This window comes from Canis lupus, chromosome 26, assembly GCF_003254725.2.
Source record: "Canis lupus dingo isolate Sandy chromosome 26, ASM325472v2, whole genome shotgun sequence".
Lineage (NCBI taxonomy): Eukaryota > Metazoa > Chordata > Mammalia > Carnivora > Canidae > Canis > Canis lupus.
This window is the reverse complement of record NC_064268.1, coordinates 7,161,904-7,185,570: the sequence shown is the minus strand read 5'-3', so window position 1 is coordinate 7,185,570 and position 23,667 is coordinate 7,161,904. Positions and strand designations below refer to the sequence as shown.

Below are 23,667 nucleotides of genomic sequence, written 5' to 3'. Positions count from 1 at the left end.
CTGCTTTTGGCCCAGGGTGTGATCCTGGATTCCCGGGATCAAGTCTCGCGTCGGGCTCCCAGCATGGAGCCTGCTTCTCCCTCCTCCTGTGTCTCTGCCTCTCTCTCTCTCTCTCTCTCTCTCTCTATGTCTATCATAAATAAATAAATCTTAAAAAAAAAACAACAACACAATAAAGGGGATCCCTAGGTGACTCAGTGGTTTAGCGCCTGCCTTTGGCCCAGGGTGTGGTCCTGGAGTCTCGGGATGGAGTCCCACGTTGGGCTCCCGGCATGGAGCCTGCTCCTCCCTCTGCCTGTGTCTCTGCCTCTCTCTCTCTATGTCTATCACGAATAAATAAATAAATAAATCTTTAAAAAAAATAAAAACACAATAAAAAATAATCTTTGTGACCTTGGATCAGGCAAATCCTTCTTACATGTGATGCTAGAAGCACAAGTAACAAAAAAATAAATTGGACTTCATCAGAATTAAAAGCTGTGTTTCATAGGACACAGTCCAGAAAGTAAAAAAGACAATTCACAGAATGGGAGAAAATATTTAGGGCAGCTGGGGTGGCTCAATGGTTTAGCGCCGCCTTCGGCCCAGGGTGTGATCCTAGAGACCCAGGATCAAGTCCCACGCCAGGCTCCCTGCATGGAGCCTGCTTCTCCCTCTGCCGGTGTCTGCCCCGCCACTCCCCCCCCCACCCCGTGTCTCTCATGAATAAGTAAATAAAATCTTATAGTAACTATAAAAACTAAACTATAACTAAAAAAAATTTATAGATGACAAGGAACTTATATCCAAAAAAATATGAAGAACTTCAAACCTAATCATAAAAAGACAAATAACTTAGTTAAAAAATGGGCCAAACATGCTCCAAAGTCATTGTCCGATTTCTCACTGTGATGATGAAGCATGGTTACATTGGCGAATTTGAAATCATCGATGATCACAGAGCTGGGAAAATTGTTGTGAACCTCACAGGCAGGTTAAACAAGTGTGGAGTGATCAGCCCCAGATTTGATGTACAACTGAAAGATCTAGAAAAATGGCAGAATAACCTGCTCCCATCCTGCCAGTTTGGTTTCATTGTACTGACAACCTCAGCTGGCATCATGGACCATGAAGAAGCAAGACGAAAACACACAGGAGGGAAAATCCTGGGATTCTTTTTCTAGGGATGTAATTCATACGTGCAAATAAAATGCCTCAGTGGACTCTGGTGCTTCACTTGGTTGTTTTGAAGTTTACAGCAGAGTAGCAAGAGCATCTGCAGCTGTGTACAGCCTTCATGTTCATTGGGGGATGCTGTTTCCCGAAGTGAACAAGGAAGTCTTGACTTGTGATAACTCACACCATCATGCTCATGGTTCACCAGAGGAGGTTGTATCTATCTCTGAATAGCTGAATCTGGGTTGAGGTCCAGGTGATGATGCTTTCCCTTCCAGGGTCTTACATTAACCCTGGAAGAAGTGATGCTGTTCTGTTTTTAGCTTGACAATACACATTTCATCCACTGTTGTTAACTGCCCTAAAAACTATGACCTGGCTACAGTTAACTGTGTAAGTGGTCATAAGGAAGCAGGCAGGAAGCAGACTACAGCTCACAGCTCACTAAGATGCATCAAAGTACATTTGGCTGGCCTGTCAGTAACATTTTAGCAGTATGTGTTTGTAAGATGTCATTTAGAAAACTGAAACTTCTTTTAAAAACTTGTTTCACTGTAAACCTCTCACAAATGTATTCCTGGAATTGGGAAGAATTGGTTGCTCGGCCACTTTACCTGGGGGAATGCTTGTAAAGAACTCAGCCACCAAAGAGGGTAGGGTGGCTTCTGTGAAGTACACCAAGGCTCCCTACTCCTTCTTTGTAAGCAGTGCTGTCCGGTAATGTAACAAGAGCCACATGTAAGTAACTTTCTAGGAGTTACATTAAATAAGTAAAGAAAAAAAAAATGGGCCAAAGACCCTAATACACACCTCCCCAAAGAAGATATACAGATGATAAGCATATGAAAACGTGCTTCACATCTTGTCATCAAGGAAGTTCAATTTAAGACAATCCTGAGGGGCACCTGGCTGGCTCATTTGGAAGAACACATGACTCTTGATTTTGGGGTTGTTAGTTTTAGCCCCATGCTGGGTGTAGAGATTACTAAAAAAATAAATTTAAAAAAAAGTAAAAATAAAACAGTCATGAGATACCACTGCATAACTATCAGAATGGCCAATATGAACAACACTGACAATCAGGATGTGAAACAATAGGAACTCTTATTCAGTGCTGGTGGAAATACAAAATGGTGCAGCTACTTTTGAAGACAGTGGGGCAGTTTCTCAAAAAAAAATGAAACATACCATACAATACCAACAAAGTGGTTGCACTCCACAGTATTTACCCTAAGGAGTTGAAACTTACATCTACACAAGAACCTGCACATGGATATTTGTAGAAGCTTTATTTAAAATTGGCATAACTTAGGGCAACCCGGGTGGCTCAGCAGTTTAGCACTGCCTTCAGCCCAGGGCCTGGTCCTGGAGACCCACGATCAAGTCCTACATCGGGTCTCCTGCATGGAGCCTGCTTCTCCCTCTGCCTGTGTCTCTGCATCTCTCTCTCTCTCTCTGTGTCTCTCATAAATAAATAAATAAATAAATAAATAAATAAAATAAAATCTTAAAAAAAATAAAAAAAATAAAATTGGCATAACTTGGAATCAACCTAGATATCTTTCAGTTGGTGAATGGATAAACTGGTACATCCAGACAATGAAATATTCAGCACTGAAAACAAATGAGCTATGAAGCCATAGGAAGATGTGGAGGAAACTTAAATGTCTATTGCTAAGTGAAAGAAATCAATCTAAAACTATGGACACAGTGATAAGATCAATGGTTAGAGAAGATTAGAGGTTGAGGGGAAGAGGGACGTGAGCCCAGGATTTTTAGGGCAGTGAAATTACTCTATAAGAATGACAGATAAATGTCATTATACATGTGTTCAGACCCACAGAGGGTACAATAGGAATAACGAATTATAATGTAAACTATGGACTCTGGGTGATCATGTGTCAGTTGTAACAAATGTACCATCTGGTAGGGGATGTTGATAGTGGGGAAGACTGTCCATGTGTAGAGGCTGGGGATATGTGGGAACTCTCTATATCTTCCTCTCAATTCTGCTGTGAACCTAAAACTGCTCTTAAAAAATAGTTTTGGTGTGTCAGGGTGGCTCAGTTTGTTGGGCATCTGCCTTCAGCTCAGATCATGATCCTGGAGTCCCTGGATCAAGCCTCATGTCAGGCTCCTGCTCAGTGAGGAGTTCACTTCTCCCTCTACCCCTGCCCCTCCCTGCTTGTGTTCTCTCTCTCTCTCTCTCAAATAGTAAAATCTAAATAAAATGTTTAAAAAGCCTTTAAAAAAGAAGAGGAGGGGGAAGAGCTGTCCAAGCAGAGAGAACTGAATGGGTACTTACCCAGGAAAGTATAGCTTAGATCCTTCTCTGCAGTGGTTTGGTGTAACTTCTTATTATTAGAAGAAGAAAGTTAGAACACCAATAAAAATAAATAAATAAATAAATAAAAAAAAAAAAAAAAGAAGAAGAAAGTTAAAAAGTATAAGAGGCATCAGAATGTGGTGGCATTTTCAAGAATTTCACCCGGAGAAGTTGACTGTTGAAACAGGCACGAAATGAACTGACTAGATTAAAACCTAGCCAGGGAAGAATAAGAACATTTATATATATATATAAAATTATCTATCTATTTATGATTTTATTTATTCATGAGAGACACAGAGAGAGAGAGAGAGGCAGAGACACAGGCAGAGGGAGAAGCAGGCTCCATGCAGGGAGCCCGATGTGGGACTTGATCCCAGGTCCCGAGGATCACATTCTGGGCTGAAGACAGGTGCTAAACCACTGAGCCACCCAGGCGTCCCTAAGAACATTTATTGAGCATATATTATAAATAGGGCTATCTTTTAAGTCTTCACACAAATTCATTCATTTAATCCTCATATAAGCCAGCATTATAGGTATTATTTTTGTTATTATTCTTGTTTTACAGGAGAGTCAGTTGAGGCATTTGCCTCAAAATTACTCAGCTAGCAAGTGACCAAGCATTGTCATTAAGTTATACTTTCTCCAACTGCTTCAAGATACATTTGTGTGCAGAGCTCCAATTACCAGAAGCTGAAAACTGGAGATTCCTATTTGGCTTGCAGAGTATTTTTTAAAATACTGACTTGGCTGCCAATATTTAAAACTCAGAACATTTCACATAAAGATGCAGTTTTCTTGGCAAATTGGGTGTGGCCATGCCAGGATTGCATTTCCACCAGGCATTAATCTGTTTCTGCTCTCTTTATTGTCTGTGGGGCTGTGAGCCCTCCAGTTCACATCCCACCCCCAAGCTCCCATCATATCTCAGACACTAAGACTTTGTGCCAGTCTCGACTCATTCATTTATTTTGATGCCTGCCGCCTCCTACAGGCCTAAGATCCACCCTTGCCCTTTCCTAGCAATCTTGGACTGTTTCCCTATTTTGGACTCTGAATGGATTCACAATATACCGTAGAAAGAAAAACTTGGCTAATTAGATATATGGACTAAAGAAAAAAGTTAATTTTTAAATGTGGGTATTTGGGTGTATGATGATACTTTTGGTAAGTATTGTTAAAAGTGTGTAAAAATGTTTTATTGTACTCTTGCTTTTCCCTCCCACAGGCCTCATTAAATCCAAAGATACAAGCATGCAGCTTAAGTAATGGGTTTATTATTGTAGTGGACCAATCAGTGATACTGCTTGACAGTGTTTGTAGATTGCTTCAACTGCATCTTATATTTGGTAAGTCTAATGTAGTACAATAAAATAAATTGGAAGTTTTTACTTCCAATAAATTTCTACTGCATTGCCTTTTCTTTACTCTGTTATTTCTAAGACTTTCAATTGGACTGATTTAAAGAAATTAATCTCAAGTGTCTTTTTTGTGCTGAGTACTAGATGCAAGGGATCCTGAGATGAACCCTCTTCTCAGTAAATCTAAGGGGTATGTGTATGTTTAAGTACATATAAAGCAACAATTAACTCTACTTGCATTTTTTTTCAAGATTTTATTTATTTGACACAGAGAGAAAGCACAAGCAGGGGAAGTAGCAGAGAGAGAGGAAGAAGCAGGGCTCCCTACCGAGTAGGAAGCACAGTGTGGGGCTCGATCCCAGGACTCTGGGATCATGACCTAAGCTGAAGATAGACACTTAACACTGATCACCTTAAGTGATCTGTGATCACTTAATCACAGATCACTTAATCACCCAGGCACCCTGCATGGTTTTCTATATTATAATATTGTGGAATCCAGTTGAGCCCAATTTTGTTCAAGTTCCTGAATCTTGTACATAATTTCAATATCAACAGATAATTTTTTTTTAAGATTTTATTTACTTATTCGTGAGAGACACAGAGACAGAGACATAGGCAGAGGGAGAAGCAGGCTCCATGCAGGGAGCATGACGTGCGACTCGCTCCCGGGACTCCAGGATCACGCCCTGGGCTGAAGGCAGGCACTAAACCGCTGAGCCACCCAGGCATCCCCATCAACAGATATTTGAATAATATTAGAATATATATAGCTCTCTAGGAGCACCTGCATGGCTCAGCTGGTTAAGCCTCTGACTTGATCCCAGAACCCTAGGATCAAGCCTCGCTTCAGGCTTCCTGCTCAATGGGGAGTCTGCCTCTTCCTTTGCCCCTCCCAACTGCTCATGCATACCTTGTCTCTCTTGAATAAATAAAATAAATTAAATCTTGGGACACCTGGGTGGCTCAGAGGTTGAGCATCTGCCTTTGGCCCAGGGCACGATCCTGGAGACCCGGGATCGAGTCCCACATCGGGCTCCCAGTGCATGGAGCCTGCTTCTCCCTCTGCCTGTGTCTCTGCCTCTCTCTCTTTCTCTCTCTCTCATGAATAAATAAATAAAATCTTTAAACAAAACAAAACAAAACAAATATGGATGTACAGTTTAGGTATATGCAAATATGGATATAAGACTAAATTAAGGGAGGAGTCACTAATTATGCTGGAAAATAGGTGAAAACATTGTGGACATTTTTTCTGAAATTTTGAGAGATGGTTGAAGTGTTTAAGAACTTAGACAACAGAAGAGGAATCAGAAGGTATGCATGTGAGATGGCAATCTTGATTACAATATGGAGGCAAGGAACTCTTATTTTGTAAAATTTAATGTATCTACCCTGAATGTTCTACAAGCTTCAAAATTTCACCATGAAATAGTGGGCTGTGTTAATGTGTAATACATTTGTGGGAAGTCTTTGTTTATGCCTCACCTTATCCAAGGGGGCTACCCTGAGCACTCCAATTAGTGCTGTGCAATATGCATGGCTCATCCAAGCTATCTTTCCCTGCTCTACTTTTATTTTTTTTTCAGAGAATTTACCACCTTCTTACATGTCATATAATTTATTATGCTCTAATTGTTTGTCATCTATTTCTGCCTTGGGATTTAAGCTCCATGAAGGTGGGACTCTTTTGTTACTATTCTCAGATATATGCAAAAGGCCTGGAACACTGCCTTAGCATGTACTAAGTGCTCAGTAAATATTTGTTGACTAAAGAGTAACTTTTTTTTAAAGATTTTATTTATTTATTCGTGAGAGACACACAGAAAGAGAGAGAGAGAGAGAGAGGCAGAGACCTAGGCAGAGGGAGATGCAGGCTCCATGCTGGGAACCTGATATGGGACTCAATCCCCGATCTCCAGGATCACACTCTGGGCTGAAGGCCGTGCTTTTTTTTTTTTTTTTTTTTTTTAATTTTTATTTATTTATGATAGTCACAGAGAGAGAGAGAGAGGCGCACAGACACAGGCAGAGGGAGAAGCAGGCTCCATGCACCGGGAGCCTGATGTGGGATTCGATCCCGGGTCTCCAGGATCGCGCCCTGGGCCAAAGGCAGGCGCCAAACCGCTGCGCCACCCAGGGATCCCTGAAGGCCGTGCTTAACCACTGAGCCACACAGGCTGACCAAGAGTAACATTTAAAAAAAAAATTTTTTTTTTTTTAATTTATTTATGATAGTCACACAGAGAGAGAGAGAGGCAGAGACATAGGCAGAGGGAGAAGCAGGCTCCATGCACCGGGAGCCCGACGTGGGACTCGATCCCGGGTCTCCAGGATCGCGCCCTGGGCCAAAGGCAGGCGCCAAACCGCTGCGCCACCCAGGGATCCCCCTAAAAAAAAATTTTAATTACCACCTTTTGGACATATTTAAGAAAAGCTTGAATAGTTGAGTTTTAATGACAAAATTTGCACATTTTTGTGTACTGAAAATAAATATTTTTGAAGGAAGCTTGTAACTTTGATTTGTAATTTTCAGATACCAAAGTGGATGTAGTTGGCCTATGTCAAGAAGGAAAGTTTCTTTTGGTTGGGGAGAGAAGTGGCAATTTACATCTTATTCATGTAACATCAAAGCAAACATTACTCACTAATGTAAGAAACTGTTATATTTTTCATTTTTGTCACTTAAATTTGAAAGTACCTCTGAGACAACTAAAACTGTAGCAAACCATTATTTAATTTTTTAATTGAAAGAATAATATTCTTTATATTAAATTTTAAAATTCTACCTTATATGAAGTAAATGCAAAATTGAAAAATTAAGCTTTGAATATATTCCTACTATGTTTGTCCAAAATAGTTTTTCATTTTAAAACTAAAATATTTCGGATATAGGCAGAATTATTGCTAATGGTCATCAATAATATCAGGTTTGAAAAAATATAATCCTTGATTGTATTTTTCTGGGCTTAATCTTATCATTTGAAATGAATTTGCAATTAGGCTTTTCTTCAGAAAGCTAATGATGAAAATCAGTGTACTTACCGGAATCTTGTTATTGAGAAGGACAGCTCAAGTGAAGGTAAGTGTTTTGAATTTTTCTTTAATGTCTAGAGGACATATATAACCAATAAAAAAATAATATTTATAGTTAAGAAATTATATGAATTCATCTTTATGCCTCCTATATTACTTATTATATATATTATTTATATATATTAAATTTTCTAGTGATTCAAGTAATATTATTATAAGAAATAAGTTTTTGTATTTTATTTTGTTTTAGTTTGTTTTAAAATTTTATTTATTTATTTGATAGAGAGCATGCACACACACAAGCAGGGGGAACAGCAGAGGGAGAGGGAGAAGCAAGGCTCCTCACTAAGGAGAGAGCCTGATATGGGGCTTGAACCCAGGACCCTGGGATCATGAGCTAAGCCAAAGGCAGACACTTAACTGACTGAGCCACCCAGGTGCCCCAAGTTTTTGTATATTAGTTCTTTTCAGGGGCTTATTTATTATTTTTAAAAGATTTTATTTATTCATGAGAGACACGGAAAGAGGCAGAGACATAGGCAGAGGGAGAAGCAGGCTCCCTGCAGGAGTCTGATGCAGGACTGGATCCCATGACTCTGGGATCATAACCTGAGCCAAAGGCAGATGCTCAACCATTGAGCCACCCCGGTGCCCCTCTTTTCAGGGGTTTAAATATACTTCCTGAACTTAATATTCTAAATTCATTTTTATAGTTTTAAGAGTTCTTTTTTTTTTTTTTTTAAGATTTTATTTATTTATTCATGAGAGACACACACACACACAGAGGCAGAGATACAGGCAGAGGGAAAAGCAGGCTCCATGCAGGGAGCCCAACATGGGACTTGATCCTGGGTCCCTAGGATCAGGTCCTGGCCTGAAGGCAACACTAAACTGCTGAGCCACTCGGGCTGCCCAGTTTTAAGAGTTCTATAGATTACCAAGGAGACATATTTTTTTTAAATGTTTTTGTAGGTTTCAACATATTTATCATATTTTTATTTCAACAAATGTTAACTGGACCTTAATTTAATATATCTGAGGGTTTTTTTTTTTTCCTGTTAAGTGAAGTTTATAAAGGTTTCAAAGAAGTTAGCATTATTTTTACAAATGACTTACTTATTCTTTCTAAATAAGCTTTATCTGTGTCATTACCATATTATTTGATAATTAGAATTTAAGTGAGCAAATTGACATGTTTTTAAGGCCTTAAATTTTCTTTTTAAGATTTATTTATTTGCTTGAGAGAGAGAAAAAAAGTGTGGGAGTGCTTGAGCATGGTCAGGGGGCGGAGGGCAGAGGAAGAGGAATAGAGAGTCTCAGGCAGACTCTACCCTGAGTGTGGAGCCCAATGCAGGGCTTGATCTCATGACTCTGAGATCATGATTTGAACTGAAACCTAGAGTCAGGCACTTAACTGGACGCTTAACTGACTGCACCACCTAGGCACCCCAAACACTTAAATTTTATGTCCATGCACCTGTTAGAGAAACTGGCTTGATTTTATTTCAATAGGTACCTATTATATGCTGCTGCTTACAAACAATGGATTTTTTTACATTACAAATCTTCAACTTTTAAAAATTCAACAAGGTAAGTAATGGATTTTTTTTATTATTATTGATTTGCAGCAATATTTCTTATTAGTTTTTTGGGTAAAATTTTAAATATTCTCTTTAAGAATATTAGTTTAGTTTAATTAGATTCTATAATACTGCATATACTTTTGAGTATTCACATATTGCTTAATTTTCACTATTAAGGCTGTGACAGGATCTAAAGAAATGTACATTGTTTACAGCCTTCGAGAAGTTCATGGCTTAGTTGGGGAGACAAGATACACACTAGCAGAGTAAATGCTTTTTGATGGAATGAATGCGCCTAGAAACTGAAATGATTATATAAACACGTTAATACAGGCGATAATCCATAGAATGTGCTAAGTGAGTGGTATGGACCATACATCCTTCTGAGCTGGGAAAGGTTGAGGGCATGTGTTCAACAAATATTTTTTCATAATCTTCGTGCCACGAATATACAAAGTCCTGGGGATACCACCAGACATAGGTCTTCATAGTTTAATGAAGGAACCAGACAAGTAAAAGAGCTCTTCCAAAGTGGTATGCAAAGTGATGAAGACTTTACAGATAGGACTTTAGAGCTTGAAGAAGAGAGTTGCATCAGGGAGAAGACCGCCTTAAGAGGGAGAAATGTGGTAAGGGAAAGTATGGAGAGGCTCTCTGGAGCCTAAGATGCAGCCTGGCTGGTGCCCTGACCATGACATGTCACCGTTTATATCAGTGGTCAAGAGCAAAATTGAAACTTCGCCACTGCTTCGTTAGCTTCCGACTAGTGTTCCTCTTACTAGGAGAATAGTGTATGTAATTTGGCCTTGACACACAAGGGTGACTTGCTTGTATTTTATAGGTTAATACTATAACTTTAGTCTGCTTTCTCCTTTCATGCAGCGATTGAGAATGTAGACTTCAATACAGCAAAAAAGGTAAGAAAAAGCCACATTGTCCTCTTGAAACTTCTATTAAGAGAGTGTTTCTGGATATTGTCTAGTGGTTGATATTTTGAGAATTAGAGTGATAAAACATTTTAGTAACATTGCCATTTAAAAGTGCATTTATGGGGGCTGGCTCCTTCAGTAGAGCATGTAATTCTTGATTTCGGGGTTGTGAATTTGAGCCCCATGTTGGGTGTAGAGATTGCTTAAATATAAAATCATTTTAAAAAGAGAGATGTATTTAAAAATAAATAAAAATAAAAATGCATTTATAACTGATTGATTTAAACTCATTTTTATCAATCTTTCCAAGGAATTTGGACTGTGGACCATATCTATGACATTCTTATTTTTTTAATTTTGCAGTTACAAGGACAAATCAAGTCTAGTTTTGTTTCTACTGAAAATTATCATACCTTTGGTTGTCTCAATCTTGTGGCTGGAGACTTAGCAAGTGAAGTTCCCGTGATAATTGGGGTAATTTTTTCTATAAAATTTAATTTTGCTTCTGAAGTATTTCTTCATTAACACATAGTTTTGGTTAAATTGGTAATTAATTTGTATTGTATAACTTAAAGATAGAAATTGTAAAATTAAGATTTTGAAATTAACTCAAGTACACCTGAGTTTCTCTGTTGGAAAACATAATGCATCTTTTTTTTTTTCTTTAATAATTATGTTATGGGGATCCCTGGGTGGCGCAGCGGTTTGGCGCCTGCCTTTGGCCCAGGGCGCGATCCTGGAGACCCGGGATCGAGTCCCACGTCGGGCTCCCTGTATGGGGCCTGCTTCTCCCTCTGCCTGTGTCTCTGCCTCTCTCTCTCTCTGTGTGTGACTATCATAAATAAATTTAAAAACATTAAAAAAAATAATTATGTTATGTGTGCTTTATTTGTCAAATATTTTTATTTTATTTTTTAAAGATTTTATTAATTTATTCATGAGAGAAAGAGAGAGAGAGAGAGAGGCAGAGACAAAGCAGAGGGAGAAGCAGGCTCCATGCAGGGAGCTTGATGTGGGACTCAATTCCCGGTCTCCAGGATCATGCCCTGGGCTGAAGGCGGTGCTAAACCACTGAGCTACCCAGGCTGCCCAGCATCTTCATTTTCACTCATTTCTACCTGAAATTTAGCATTTCTTTCAGTTATGAATCTAGGGAAAAATAACAACAAAAATCTAATTATATTCAAGAAGTAGAAAATAATTCAATATAATTACAGCATTGACAACATTTTTACCTGCCAGATTTATATTTTATATTAGGAGACGGTCACATTTATCTATTCTGTGTATCTAGTTCAGTGTTTCACAGGGTTTCCAATGATTTAAAATTAATATTAAAAAACAAAATTAATATTTTTATTAATATTAATATTTTATTTGTTTCAAAAATTTGTGGATACTTTAATGAAAAACTTAACCAAAAACTGTCTCATCTTACTGCAGGAAGTCTTAGAGTTTACCCTATATCTCTGGAGTGAGTTGCCTGAATGTGCCCGCTCCTTATTAAATATTCAGTGATAATGGCAAATAGCCCAATTTGCTATTCTTTCCATTCTGTTCTGTTGAAAGCAGACTAAGAGAGTGACTGGAAAATAAAAGTTGGGCCTGAATACATACGTATATTTTGAAATATATATATGTGTACAACTTGGGTGTTTTTACTTGAAGGAGTCTTCAGATCTAACAACCAAATTTGCAGTTGATGTGCTGTTTCACCTCTGTAGGGAACTGGTAATTGTGCATTCTCAAAATGGGAACCAGACTCTTCCAGGAAAGGAATGACAATTAAGAATGTTCTTGATGCAGAGATTATTAAAGGTAAAATAAGTTAATGAAACTACTTGGGGCCATGACTAGTGAGTTTTAATTTTCATGTCAATATGCTAAGTCTAGTGAATGGATCATTTTACCTTACTGCTCTTTGAAAGAAGCCAGATTAGTTTGATAACTGTCCACATAATTGACTGTTCTTGACCTGTTGGAATTTTTACTCTTCATTTTGGGAGCTTTACATTTTAGCGGTCATCTAAAAATATATAGAGTCAGGAATATGAGAATGGAAACTTTTTGTTTAAGTGTGGTAGTTCTGCCTTTTCATAAATAATGGTAGTTTTTTATTTAAACGTGGCTGTCTGTGACACAGAAATGTAATCTTACACACCTCGATTTCTCTCTTGTAGGTGCCAAGAAGTTCCAGTTGATAGACAATCTACTTTTTGTTCTTGATACTGATGTATGTTTCTGATATTTCTGCTTCGTTGTTTTCATTTGGTATTATGTTAAGCAACAAAAATTTGTCAAACTTAAAAAAGACAAGGATTTTAGCTGGGGTGGATTACTATCTGGTGTGCTGTGCTTTATTTCAGTACCTATATCAAGAAATAGATGCTGCAGTGTAAGATCTTGAAATATCATTAAGAAGGTGTGTCTGAAATGTTTCTTTTTGCAGAATGTGCTGAGCATATGGGATATTTACACTCTGACTCCCATATGGAACTGGCCTTCTCTTCACATCGAAGAGTTTCTTCTTACCACCGAAGCAGATTCTCCTTCATCAGTCACGTGGTACATTATGACACTAGTAGTGATTTCCTTTCTGTTACAACCAGGTCTCTTGATCATTCATTATATGTTACATTCTAACTAACCCTGTGGACAGACTGACAGGGTAAGGACCATTCCACTGGGGGTCAAATTCATTGAGAGCAAATAGTCTGTACCAACCTCCAAATGGTTGTGTTAGAGAGTGTCAGTCGGGGCCATAAACATGAAGAAATGAGGTTCAATGTCTTCTATGGGAATCAATTTTCACCTTTTAGAATATTCCTTTGACTTAGCTTATATCTAACTTGGCAAAGTTTATTTGAGTCACTTAAACCTTCTTTCCTCTTTTATTTAGGCAAGGGATTACAAATCTCAAATTAGTAGCTCTGACAACTACTACTAATAAGGTATTTGAAAATTTTATTTCACATTTGTCCACATTATGTGTTAGATAGAAATAGCATAGCTAATATGAAAGTGGTTAAGTAGTGCCTATAGCATTTAGCTTTTTGTTGACACAGTTTTGACAAATCAAATATAATACCGCAGAGTTCTTTTTTCTTTTTTTTAAAGATTTTATTTATTTATTCATGAGAGACCGAGAGAGAGGCAGAGACATAGGCAGAAGGAGAAGCAGGCTCCCTGCAGGGAGCCTGATGCAGGACTGTGTCCCAGGACCCCAGGACCATGACCTGCACCAAAGGCAAGATGCTCAACCACTGAGCCACCCAGGTGTCCCTCTTTTTTTCTTATTAAAAAACAATGGAGGGACACTTGAGTGGCTCAGTCAGTTAAGCATCCAACTCTTGAATTCAGCTCAGGTCATGATCTCAGGGTTGTGAGATTGAGCACCATACTCAGTGCAGTCTGCTTGTTGCTCTCCCTCTGTTCCTCTCCCTACTCATGTGTTCTCTCGCTCTTTCTCTCTCTCAAATAAAGAAATAAAATCTTTTAAAAATAAATCTCAGCTCCATGGGCAGCCCGGGTGGCTCAGCAGTTTAGTGCCGCCTTCAGCCCAGGGTGTGATCCTGGAAAGCCAGGATCGAGTCCCACATTGGGCTCCCTGCATGGAGCCTGCTTCTCCCTCTCCCTGTGTCTCTGCCTCTCTTGCTCTCTCTGTGTCTCTCATGAATAAAGAAATAAAATCTTTAAATAAATAAATAAATAAATAATCTCAGCTCTAATTGGAGCATTGCAGGATTAAAAATATCCGCAAGAAAAAAAAATATCCTCAAGAAATGTTCATTAGAGTGACTCCTATTATTAGGAATTAATTTACCTTAAATATATAAATTGTAGAATGAACTTCAGGTATATGGTTTTTCATTCAAAAGATTCAGAAGATGCGGGCAGCCTGGGTGGCTCAGCAGTTTAGCGCAGCCTTCAGCCCAGGGTGTGGTCCTGGAGTCCCGGGATCGAGTCCCACGTTGGGCTTCCTGCATGGAGCCTACTTCTCCCTCTGCCTGTGTCTCTGCCTCTCTCTTTCTGTGACTCTCATGAATAAATAAAATCTTTAAAAAAAAAAAAAGATTCAGAAGATGGAATAGAGCATAATTTCATATATAACATTTAAATAATACAGTAATTAACTTAGTTATGAAATTGTCTTTTGCATTTAGCCTTGTACCGAATGTTTTAATATAGGTCCTTGATTATGAAGTACTATCTTGGTCTTGTAGATTTATATGACCTACTAAACTAATTGCTCTTCTGTTTTTCTTAGATGAAAAATCTCGTGGTTTATTCATTACCTACGATGGAAATACTGTATTCTTTGGAAGTATCTAGTATTTCATCTCTGGTCCAATCAGGAATTAGCACAGTATGTTGATGTATATTTTTTACCTTATAATAAAAACATTAAGGAGACTAAGCGGTGCGGGGCTGACTCAGTCAAAAGAGCATGTAATTCTTGATCTCAGGGTCATATGTTCGAGCCCCATGCTGGGTATAGAGTTTATTTAAATAACAAAATTATTATTATTTTTTACTTTAAGCTAAACATGAGTGGAAACTGGTGTATGTAATACCTGGATAGGTCTCATGTTTACAACTATATTTATTATCACCAGATGCTTTCAAATACACTTGCCAAAGGCCAGTCTTCATGTAAGGAAAATAAATAAGCATATTAATCAAATAAAACCTGAATCATCTACTTGTTCAGTTTTCTTTTGTCTCCACAGGAAGTATGAATGATAGTTTGGGGGGAAGGTTATTGCTTTTATGGACTTATGTTTTAATTATAATCTTTTTAAAAAAACATTCATTACATTTGTCTCACATCGTCACACACACACGTACTCTCTCTCTCTCTCTCTATTTTTCCAAACCTTTGAAATTACTTGTAAGCACCATGGCGTGTTACCCCTAAATGCTTCAGCAGATCTCTCCTAAGAATAAGGGCATTCTTCTATAACGCCATTATCACTCAGAAAAATTAACATTAATACAATACTATTATGAAACATACCATCCAAATCCAGATTTTACCAGTGGTGCCAATTACTTTAAAGCTTTTTTTTTCTTCTTGATCTAGTATCTACTCAAGCATTATGCATGGAATTTTGTTGTCATGGTCACACAGTAGTCTGCTTTAATCTGCAATGGTTCCCTGTTTTTTTTTTTTTTTAAGACCTTAACATTTTCCAAATCCTAGCTTGTCATGTTGTAGAATGTCCCTCTACTTGGGTTGTCATAATTAGGTGCATACTAAGCTTTCTTGACAAGGATACCACATAGGTAATACTGTATTGAACTGTGTCATATTAAGGGCCTCCTGTCCATTTGTCCTACTATTAGTGATGATAAATGTGATTACTTTGTTGGGGGCAGTTCTACCAGATTTCTCCATTGTAAGGTACTTTCTCCCCCCTTTATAATGGTTAAGTAAATTCTGTGATGTTATTTGGAGACTCCAGGAATATCCTTTTCCCCAGTGGTTTTTTTGCTGTAAATTTAGGATGCACTGATGGATAATTCTCACCTAAATCAGTGTTTTCTTAGTAACTATAAAATGAATTATTTCTGTATTTCAATTTTAAACTTTTTTTTTTTAATTGTTGTAGGATACCGTATACCTTCTGGAAGGAATTTGCAAAAATGATTCAAAGTAGGTCATATTTTGTTTTATTAAATAAGTCATTAAATAGCAGATAAGTTACAATTTACTTACTTAATGACAAATACACTTACAGTGCAAACTTTTTTCAGACTGTCTGAAGACTCCATCTCTCTTGTGGTACTCAGGTGTCTTACAGAAGCTTTACCAGAAAACAGGTAACTTCTTGTTTTCTTTTAAGCTTTACCCTTAAGTTCCCTGATTAATAAAAATTTTACTGAAATTTCTTATTTGACTTGTCAGATTGAGTCGATTACTTCACAAACACAGATTTGCTGAAGCTGAGAGCTTTGCTATTCAGTTTGGACTAGATGTTGAGGTAATTCTTTCATGAATTCATTTGTTCATCCAACAAGCATTTCTTTATGTAATAGAGACTGGGGAGACAAACACGTAAAGTGTAATTGGAATTTAGTATGGTCAAGCCTATAATTAAAATATGACCAGAGAACACTAAGGATTCAAGGGAGAGACTGACACCGTACTGGGACAGAAAGATTTCCCAGAGGAGGTCATTTTTTTGTCAGATCTTTTTTTTTTTTTTTTTACAATTATTTTGAACTTTTTTTTTTTTTTAATTTTTATTTATTTATGATAGTCAGAGAGAGAGAGAGGCAGAGACATAGGCAGAGGGAGAAGCAGGCTCCATGCACCGGGAGCCCGACATGGGATTCGATCCCGGGTCTCCAGGATCGCGTCCTGGGCCAAAGGCAGGCGCCAAACCACTGCGCCACCCGGGGATCCCCCTTTTTTTTTTTTTTTTTAAGATTTATTTATTTATTTGTTCATGAGAGAGGGGGTGGGAGAGAGAGGCAGAGACACAGGCAGGCTCCATGCCGGGAGCCTGATGCTGGACTCGATCCCGGGACTCCAGGATCACGCCCTGGGCCAAAGGCAGGTGCTAAACAGCTGAACCAACCAGGGATCCCTTTTTGTCAGATCTTGAAGATGTTCCAGATAGTCCAGGAAGAGGAAGGGAATTCTAGCTGGAAAGACAGCATGAGCAAAGGCTTATGAGGCTTCTAGGAACTCCTGCTGACTAGGTAGGAGCAGAGAATAGGTTGTATGCACAAAGGAGTGAAAGGAGCTGATGATGGAGCAGTAGGTGGTCAGTGCCTGGGGAACTTTGTGTGCATCACAGAGGATTTAGATTGTAATTGACCAGTGATGGGGAGATGATTAGATTATGACTTATTTTTTTTTAATTTTATTAATTTATTCATGAAAGACACACAGAGAGGGGGAGAGACATAGGCAAAGGGAGAAGGGAGAAGCAGGCTCCCTGTGGGGAGCCTGATGGAGGACCCTATCCCGGGACCCCAATATCATGCCCTGAGCCAAAAGCAGATGTTCAATTACTGAGCCACCCAGGTGCCCCAGACTATCACTTTGTAAAACTGAAGAATTGTTTGGAATGGTGCAGATTTAGGGGTGTAAAGACCTAAATTGGGAGATTGCACAGATTTCTGAGTGAGACCTGAGCCACTGCAGTGAAGTGAAGATGTACGAGAGGGAAAGTCTGACACAAGAGGCACAGAGGAGGGAGAATCAGTGGGGCTAAACCATCACACCTAGGGAGGGACAACTGTAGGAGATGGACTGACAGGATTCTGGCTCGGCATACTCAGGGGTTGCGGATGGTACTCCATAAAATGAGAAATATGTGCAGAAAAGCAGGTAGTGGGGAAAGATGAAGGGTCTGCTTTCTAAAACTTGCATGGAAGGGATTTTGTGAAATCAGACTGTCTAGTAGGAGATTGAGAGTGATGTTAGTTGAATCTAGAGGTAGGTTATGCTAGGTGACCACTCAGACCACTCCGGGCAAATGTGTAGAGTAGAGAGATCTCATCTTAGGATAAAATCCAGGGATAGCAGCATGTAGGGAATAAGGAAGAAGGGATATCTGCATATTTGGGAATGAAGGAGGAAAACCATAAAAATGTATGATAGAAGATAGATGAGGTAGATAGAAGTCAAGGAAAGACGGGTGCCTGGATGGCTCAGTCAGTTAAGCGTCTGCCTTCGTCTCAGGTCATGATTTCAGGGTTCTAGGATAGAGCCCCACATTGGGCTCTCTGCTCTGTGAGGAGCCTGCTTCTCCCTCTCCCTCTGCCTGTTTGTGCTTGCTCTCTCTCTCTCTCTTGCTCCCTGTCAAATAATAAATAAACAAAATCTTAAAAAAAAAAAGTCAAGGAAAGAGAAACTTTAGAGTTCAGGAGGGAGTGATCAGCAGTTTCAAATACTACAGATAAGATCAAGTATTAAAACTGGGAGGTGTCGGAGCAGCCTGGGTGGCTCGGCGGTTTAGCGCCACCTTCAGCCCAGGGCCTGATCCTGGAGTCCCGAGATCGAGTTCCATGTCAGGCTCCCTGCATGGAGCCTGCTTCTCCCTCTGCCTGTGTCTCTACCTCTCTCTCTCTCTCTCTCTCTCTCTCTCTCTCTATCATGAATAAATAAATAAAATCTTAAAAAAATTTTTTAAGTGTAACATTTTAAAACATATGAAATAATTTTGTGTGGTATTTGGAAAGGTATATGAGTAAAGACATAGAGAAATTAATGGAATATTAAGCACCAAAATCAGTAATGGATACTTCTGGTTGAGACAAGGAGGATGATATATTAGGGATGCAGAGAAGAAATCTTAAGCTATATTAGTAATATTTACTTTTAAGTAGGTTGAGAGTACATGACTTATTACCTTTTTGAACATTTGAAAGTTTCATAATAACTTTTTCTTTTTTTTTTTAAGAGTAGGGATGTCTGGCTGGCTCAGTCAGTAGAGCCTGTTTACTCTTGATCTTGGGGTCATGAATTCAAGCCCCATGTTGGACGTAGAGATTACTTAAAAAAATAAAATAAAATTAAGTGAATGGAGTGAATAATCAAGATCAGTAAAAGCAGTTTTCAGGGAGTATAGAAGTACAAGTAGAGAAACTATACTTCCTTACCATTTTATTTGTTTATTTATTTTTTAAGATTTTATTTATTTATTCATGAGACATAGAGAAAGAGAGAGGCAGAGACAGGCAGAGGGAGAAGCAGGCTCCACGTAGGGAGCCTGATGCGGGACTTGATCCCAGGACTCTGGGATCATGCCCTGAGTAGAAGGCAGATGCTCAACCACTGAGCTACCCAGGCATCCCAACTTTCGTACCATTTTAGCTTTCAGAATTACAGGGTTATTGTCAAAGTTAGCATTTTGCTTACAAAAAAGGAACCTGAAGTTTGGGATCTCTCTTTCTTTCTTTCCTTTCTTTCCTTTCTTTCCTTTCTTTTCTTTTCTTTCAAGAGAGAAAGTGTGTTAGCCTAGGGAGGGGCCGAGGGAGAGGGAGGGAGAGAATCTTAAGCAGGCTCCACACCCAGGGCAGAGCCCCACATGGGATTTGGGGTTCAATCTCACGACCCTGAGATCATAACCTGACCCAACACCAAGATTTGGATGCTTAGCCACCTGAACCACCCAGGCACCCCATTTTGTGTATTTCTAACTCATGCTGTTTCTAGCTGCTAAAGAACCTTTGGCAGATTTAGGAAATGAGATATGCACCATAACCCTTGGGTCATCTTTTACAAACCAGTTCTGTCACTTTGGAACTGCATAGTTTCAGGTGCATTACTTACCCTTTCTGGAGTCTTGGTTTTCTTGATGGTATAACGGTAGTGTTAGTATTTACCCTGTAGGGTTATGGTGAGGCATAAATGCTTGCTCAGGTTTTTATGAGAATTAAATGAGGCAATTCACATAAGGCTCTTTTTTTTTTTTTGGTATCTATTTATTCATGATAGATACAGAGAGAGGGGCAGAGACAGAGGGAGAGGCAAGCTCCCCATGGGGAGCCTGATGTGGGACTCGATTCCGGAACTCCAGGATCACGCCCTGAGCCAAAGGCAGATGCTCAACCACTGAGCAACCCAGGCATCCCCATGTACTCAGGATTCAATGGTCTCTGTAACTCTTAGCAATCTGGATTACCTTTGGGTGATCTGAGTCTTAACCTGCTTTACTATTTATTCCTGGACCACATGAGGCTTCGCCTTTTTTCATGACAATCTATTGCCTGTAGCCTAACAAGTCCTGCATAGGCATCATTTTGCTTCAAGTTGCTTTAATGTGTCATGTTTGGGATCCCTGGGTGGCGCAGTGGTTTGGCGCCTGCCTTTGGCCCAGGGCGCGATCCTGGAGACCCGGGATCGAATCCCACATCGGGCTCCCGGTGCATGGAGCCTGCTTCTCCCTCTGCCTGTGTCTCTGCCTCTCTCTCTCTCTCTCTGTGACTATCATAAATAAATTAATTAATTTTAAAAAAATAATGTGTCATGTTTATACTATAGCTTGTTTACAAGGTGAAATCCAACGATATATTAGAGAGACTAGCCTTGAGTTCTGCGGACACCAGCAAGCCGACTGAATGGCAGAAACTCGTAGATGAAGCTAAGGAAAATCTCCGTAATATCCAGGTGTGTTTTCCCTGTCATGTATGAGAGTATTCAGATTGATGGACTGGTGAACATTAAGTCGCCTTACTATGTCTGACATTTCTGAAACAGGACGATGAATTTGTGGTGAATTACTGCTTGGAGGCTCAGTGGATAACCTATGAAACAACCCAGGAAATGCTAAATTATGCCAAAACCAGGGTAAGTTTTTATAATGTCTATACCTGTTAGTTTGTCTCATGCAAAATAAACCGTCTCAAAAAAAAAAAAAAAAAAAAGGAATCGCAGACCTGTTCTAAAGTGCATTTTTTGCTCTACGTTCCCCTCAGTGAGCTGTGGATACCATTGATAATTATATTCCTTAAAATCAAGGTGTAACAGATAGGCAAATCATGTGAGCTGTTTTCATAAGATGCATTATTTTTTTATGATGTGTCATTTCTTTATTCACTATTTATCTCAGTTCATGCGATTTGATAGTTTTCCTTTCATGGAAAATCTATCTTCTTTCATGAAAAAAACTAATACAGCAGATATTCTAACATTGTTTCTCTTTGCTCATCTCAGCTTTTGCAAAAAGAAGATAAAACTGTTCCTACCTATTCTGATGGTTTAAAAGAGGTAATTACATTGTACTTAATTTGAGGATAAATGTACTTTTACAATATGTTTTTCAATTCAAGATAGACCTGTATTTTTTCAAGAGCAACTTGTTTTAATTCTTATTTCCTTACTGAAAAATGGGAATAATAGTACTTATGGGGTTATTTTGAAATCAGGTTAGATAATTTATATAAACCATCTTGTGTAGTGTCTGGCATCAGTTATGCACACAAATAAATGCTGTTATGATGACTATCATGGTTTAAATTCTTATTTCAAAGTAAATTTTTGGGGACACGTGGGTGGCTCAGCGGTTGAACATCTGCCTTTGGCCCAGGGTGTGATCCCAGGATGCTGGATTGAGTCTCACATCGGGCTCCTTGTAGGGAGCCTGCTACTCCATCTGCGTATGTCTCTGCCTCTCTCTCTCTCTCTCTCTGTGTGTCTCTCATGAATAAATAAATAAAATCTTAAAAAAAAAAAAGTAAATTTTTGGTATAATCCAGCTAGATTTTACCATAAGGGCATTTATAAATGAATGGGAAAACTAATTAATTTTGAAGGTCATCTATAATCAATGTGCAAATGCATTCTCTTCTGCAGTTTTATTGATTGAATATGATTGGAAATGTTTTCATTATTCCAAGGTTTTTTTGGTCATATTTATGTGAAGTGGTATATGGGATGAAATGAGCATGTGTGTAAGACTTTGAAACAGAAAACCTAATTTGGGGTGTTTTTAATTTTAATTTTCTCACACACACTATTCAGATTAATAGGTTATTTCTTTCTAGGTTCTAAGGGCTCGTGCAAAATTGACTACTTTTTATGGAGCATTTGGACCAGAAAAATTCAGGTGTGTACACTCTTTGTTTTTCAGTTTTAGATGATGACTTAGGTTTTAGTCTAGAATAAAGTATTACTTTGAACGAATGTGTTTCTGGGAATTGAGTGATAGAAAATATTATTTTCCTACTAGGTTTTAGAACATTCTTCTACACCATCTATGGGAACTGATACATTTGAAAGGCAAATTTAAATGCACATATCTTTGCCTTAGCAATTTCACTTCTGGCAATTGATTCTATTAGATATACTAACATAAGCAACAAGAATATCATTCTCTACACATATGAGATAGAACTATCTTTTTTGAGATAGAATTATCTTAAAGATAATACTAGCTTATTGTCAAATTAATAAATAGAAGTTTTATTTTTTTCTTGTGGCTAGTCAGTCCCCCTTTCCTGCTGTTTGCAGTGTGAGGCTATAATCTGACATGTATTTGTCTATCTCTGGACTTTGTATTCAGTTAATTTTATATTATTCATTCACCAGTATCATGTAGTGGGTTTTTTTTTAAGATTTTATTTATTTATTTATTTATTTATTTAAGATTTTATTTAAACAAACCTTTATCTACCAAAAAAAAAAAAAGATTTTATTTATTCATAGAGACAGAGAGAGAAAGAGAGAGAGAGAGAGAGAGGCAGAGACACAGGCAGAGGGAGAAGCAGCCTCCATACAGGAAGCCCGACGCGGGACTCCATCCCGGGTCTCCAGGATCACACCCCAGGCTGTAGGCGGCGCTAAACCGCTGCGTCACTGGGGCTGCCCTATTTTTTTTTTTTTTTTGAGAGAGAGGAGTAAAGGAAATAAAGGGATAAATATTATATATGTATATAAATATATATATGTATAAATATATATATTTATATACATATATATATTTGTATGTTGTATAAATATAGCTACCCAGGTGATCTTATTATTTTATGTTTTTAAAATGAATGAGGGGGGATGCCTGGGTGGCTCAGCAGTTGAGCATCTGCCTTTGGCTCAGGGCGTGATCCTGGTCCCAGGATCAAGTTCCACATCAGGTTTCCTGCTAAGCAGGGAGTCTGCTTCTCCCTCTCCCTCTGCCCTTTCCCTGGCTCTTGCTCTCACTTGATTGCTTGCTTTCTCTCAAATAAATAAATAAAATCTCAAAAAAATACTTAAAATAATTGCTTGTATATAGAGTGATTATCTTAGGAAGGACCTACAAGAAGAGATATGGCTCTCAGGGAGGAATGTAGGAGCAGGAAATTACTTTTTACTCTATAATATTTGTAACTTTTTTTTTTAAAGATTTTATTTATTCATGAGAGACACAGAAAGAGAGGCAGAGACATAGGCAGAGGGAAAAGCAGGCTCCATGCAGGGAGCCCAATGTGGAACTCAATCCCGGGTCTCCAGGATTACTCCCTGGGCCGAAGGCAGGCGCTAAACCTCTGACCCACCCAGGCGTCCCCTTTTTTTTAACTTTGAGGGGGAAAAACACTAGTTTATTTTATTTATTTTTAAAGATTTTATTTATTTATGAGAGAGAAAGAGAGAGAGAGGTAGAGACACAGGCAGAGAGAGAAGCAGGCTCCACGCAGGGAACCTGATGTGGGACTCAATCCCAGGTCTCCAGGATCACGCCCTGGGCTGAAGGTGGCGCTAACCGCTGAGCCAGCTGGGCTGCCCAAAAACCACTAGTTTAAATGTCTAATAGTATCCACTTGTAACATATGACCTTAAT

At 38.7% G+C, this 23,667-nt stretch overlaps 2 protein-coding genes across 2 annotated transcripts in view; one reads left to right on the top strand and one right to left on the bottom strand.

Moving 5' to 3' along the window:
• KNTC1 (kinetochore associated 1) overlaps window positions 1-23,667 on the top strand; it is a 79,049-nt gene that overhangs the window by 6,708 nt on the left and 48,674 nt on the right. The window contains 18 exon segments of the mRNA XM_049101723.1: window positions 4,713-4,833; window positions 7,382-7,497; window positions 7,849-7,927; window positions 9,394-9,471; window positions 10,347-10,381; window positions 10,757-10,867; window positions 12,118-12,211; window positions 12,574-12,626; window positions 12,843-12,958; window positions 13,293-13,344; window positions 14,661-14,759; window positions 16,006-16,049; window positions 16,151-16,216; window positions 16,302-16,377; window positions 20,394-20,519; window positions 20,610-20,699; window positions 21,066-21,119; window positions 21,896-21,957. Coding sequence (XP_048957680.1) covers window positions 4,713-4,833; window positions 7,382-7,497; window positions 7,849-7,927; window positions 9,394-9,471; window positions 10,347-10,381; window positions 10,757-10,867; window positions 12,118-12,211; window positions 12,574-12,626; window positions 12,843-12,958; window positions 13,293-13,344; window positions 14,661-14,759; window positions 16,006-16,049; window positions 16,151-16,216; window positions 16,302-16,377; window positions 20,394-20,519; window positions 20,610-20,699; window positions 21,066-21,119; window positions 21,896-21,957 — 1,472 coding nt within the window.
• The window catches only part of ZCCHC8 (zinc finger CCHC-type containing 8), a 114,057-nt gene that overhangs the window by 66,208 nt on the left and 24,182 nt on the right, over window positions 1-23,667 (bottom strand). The window lies entirely within an intron of this gene.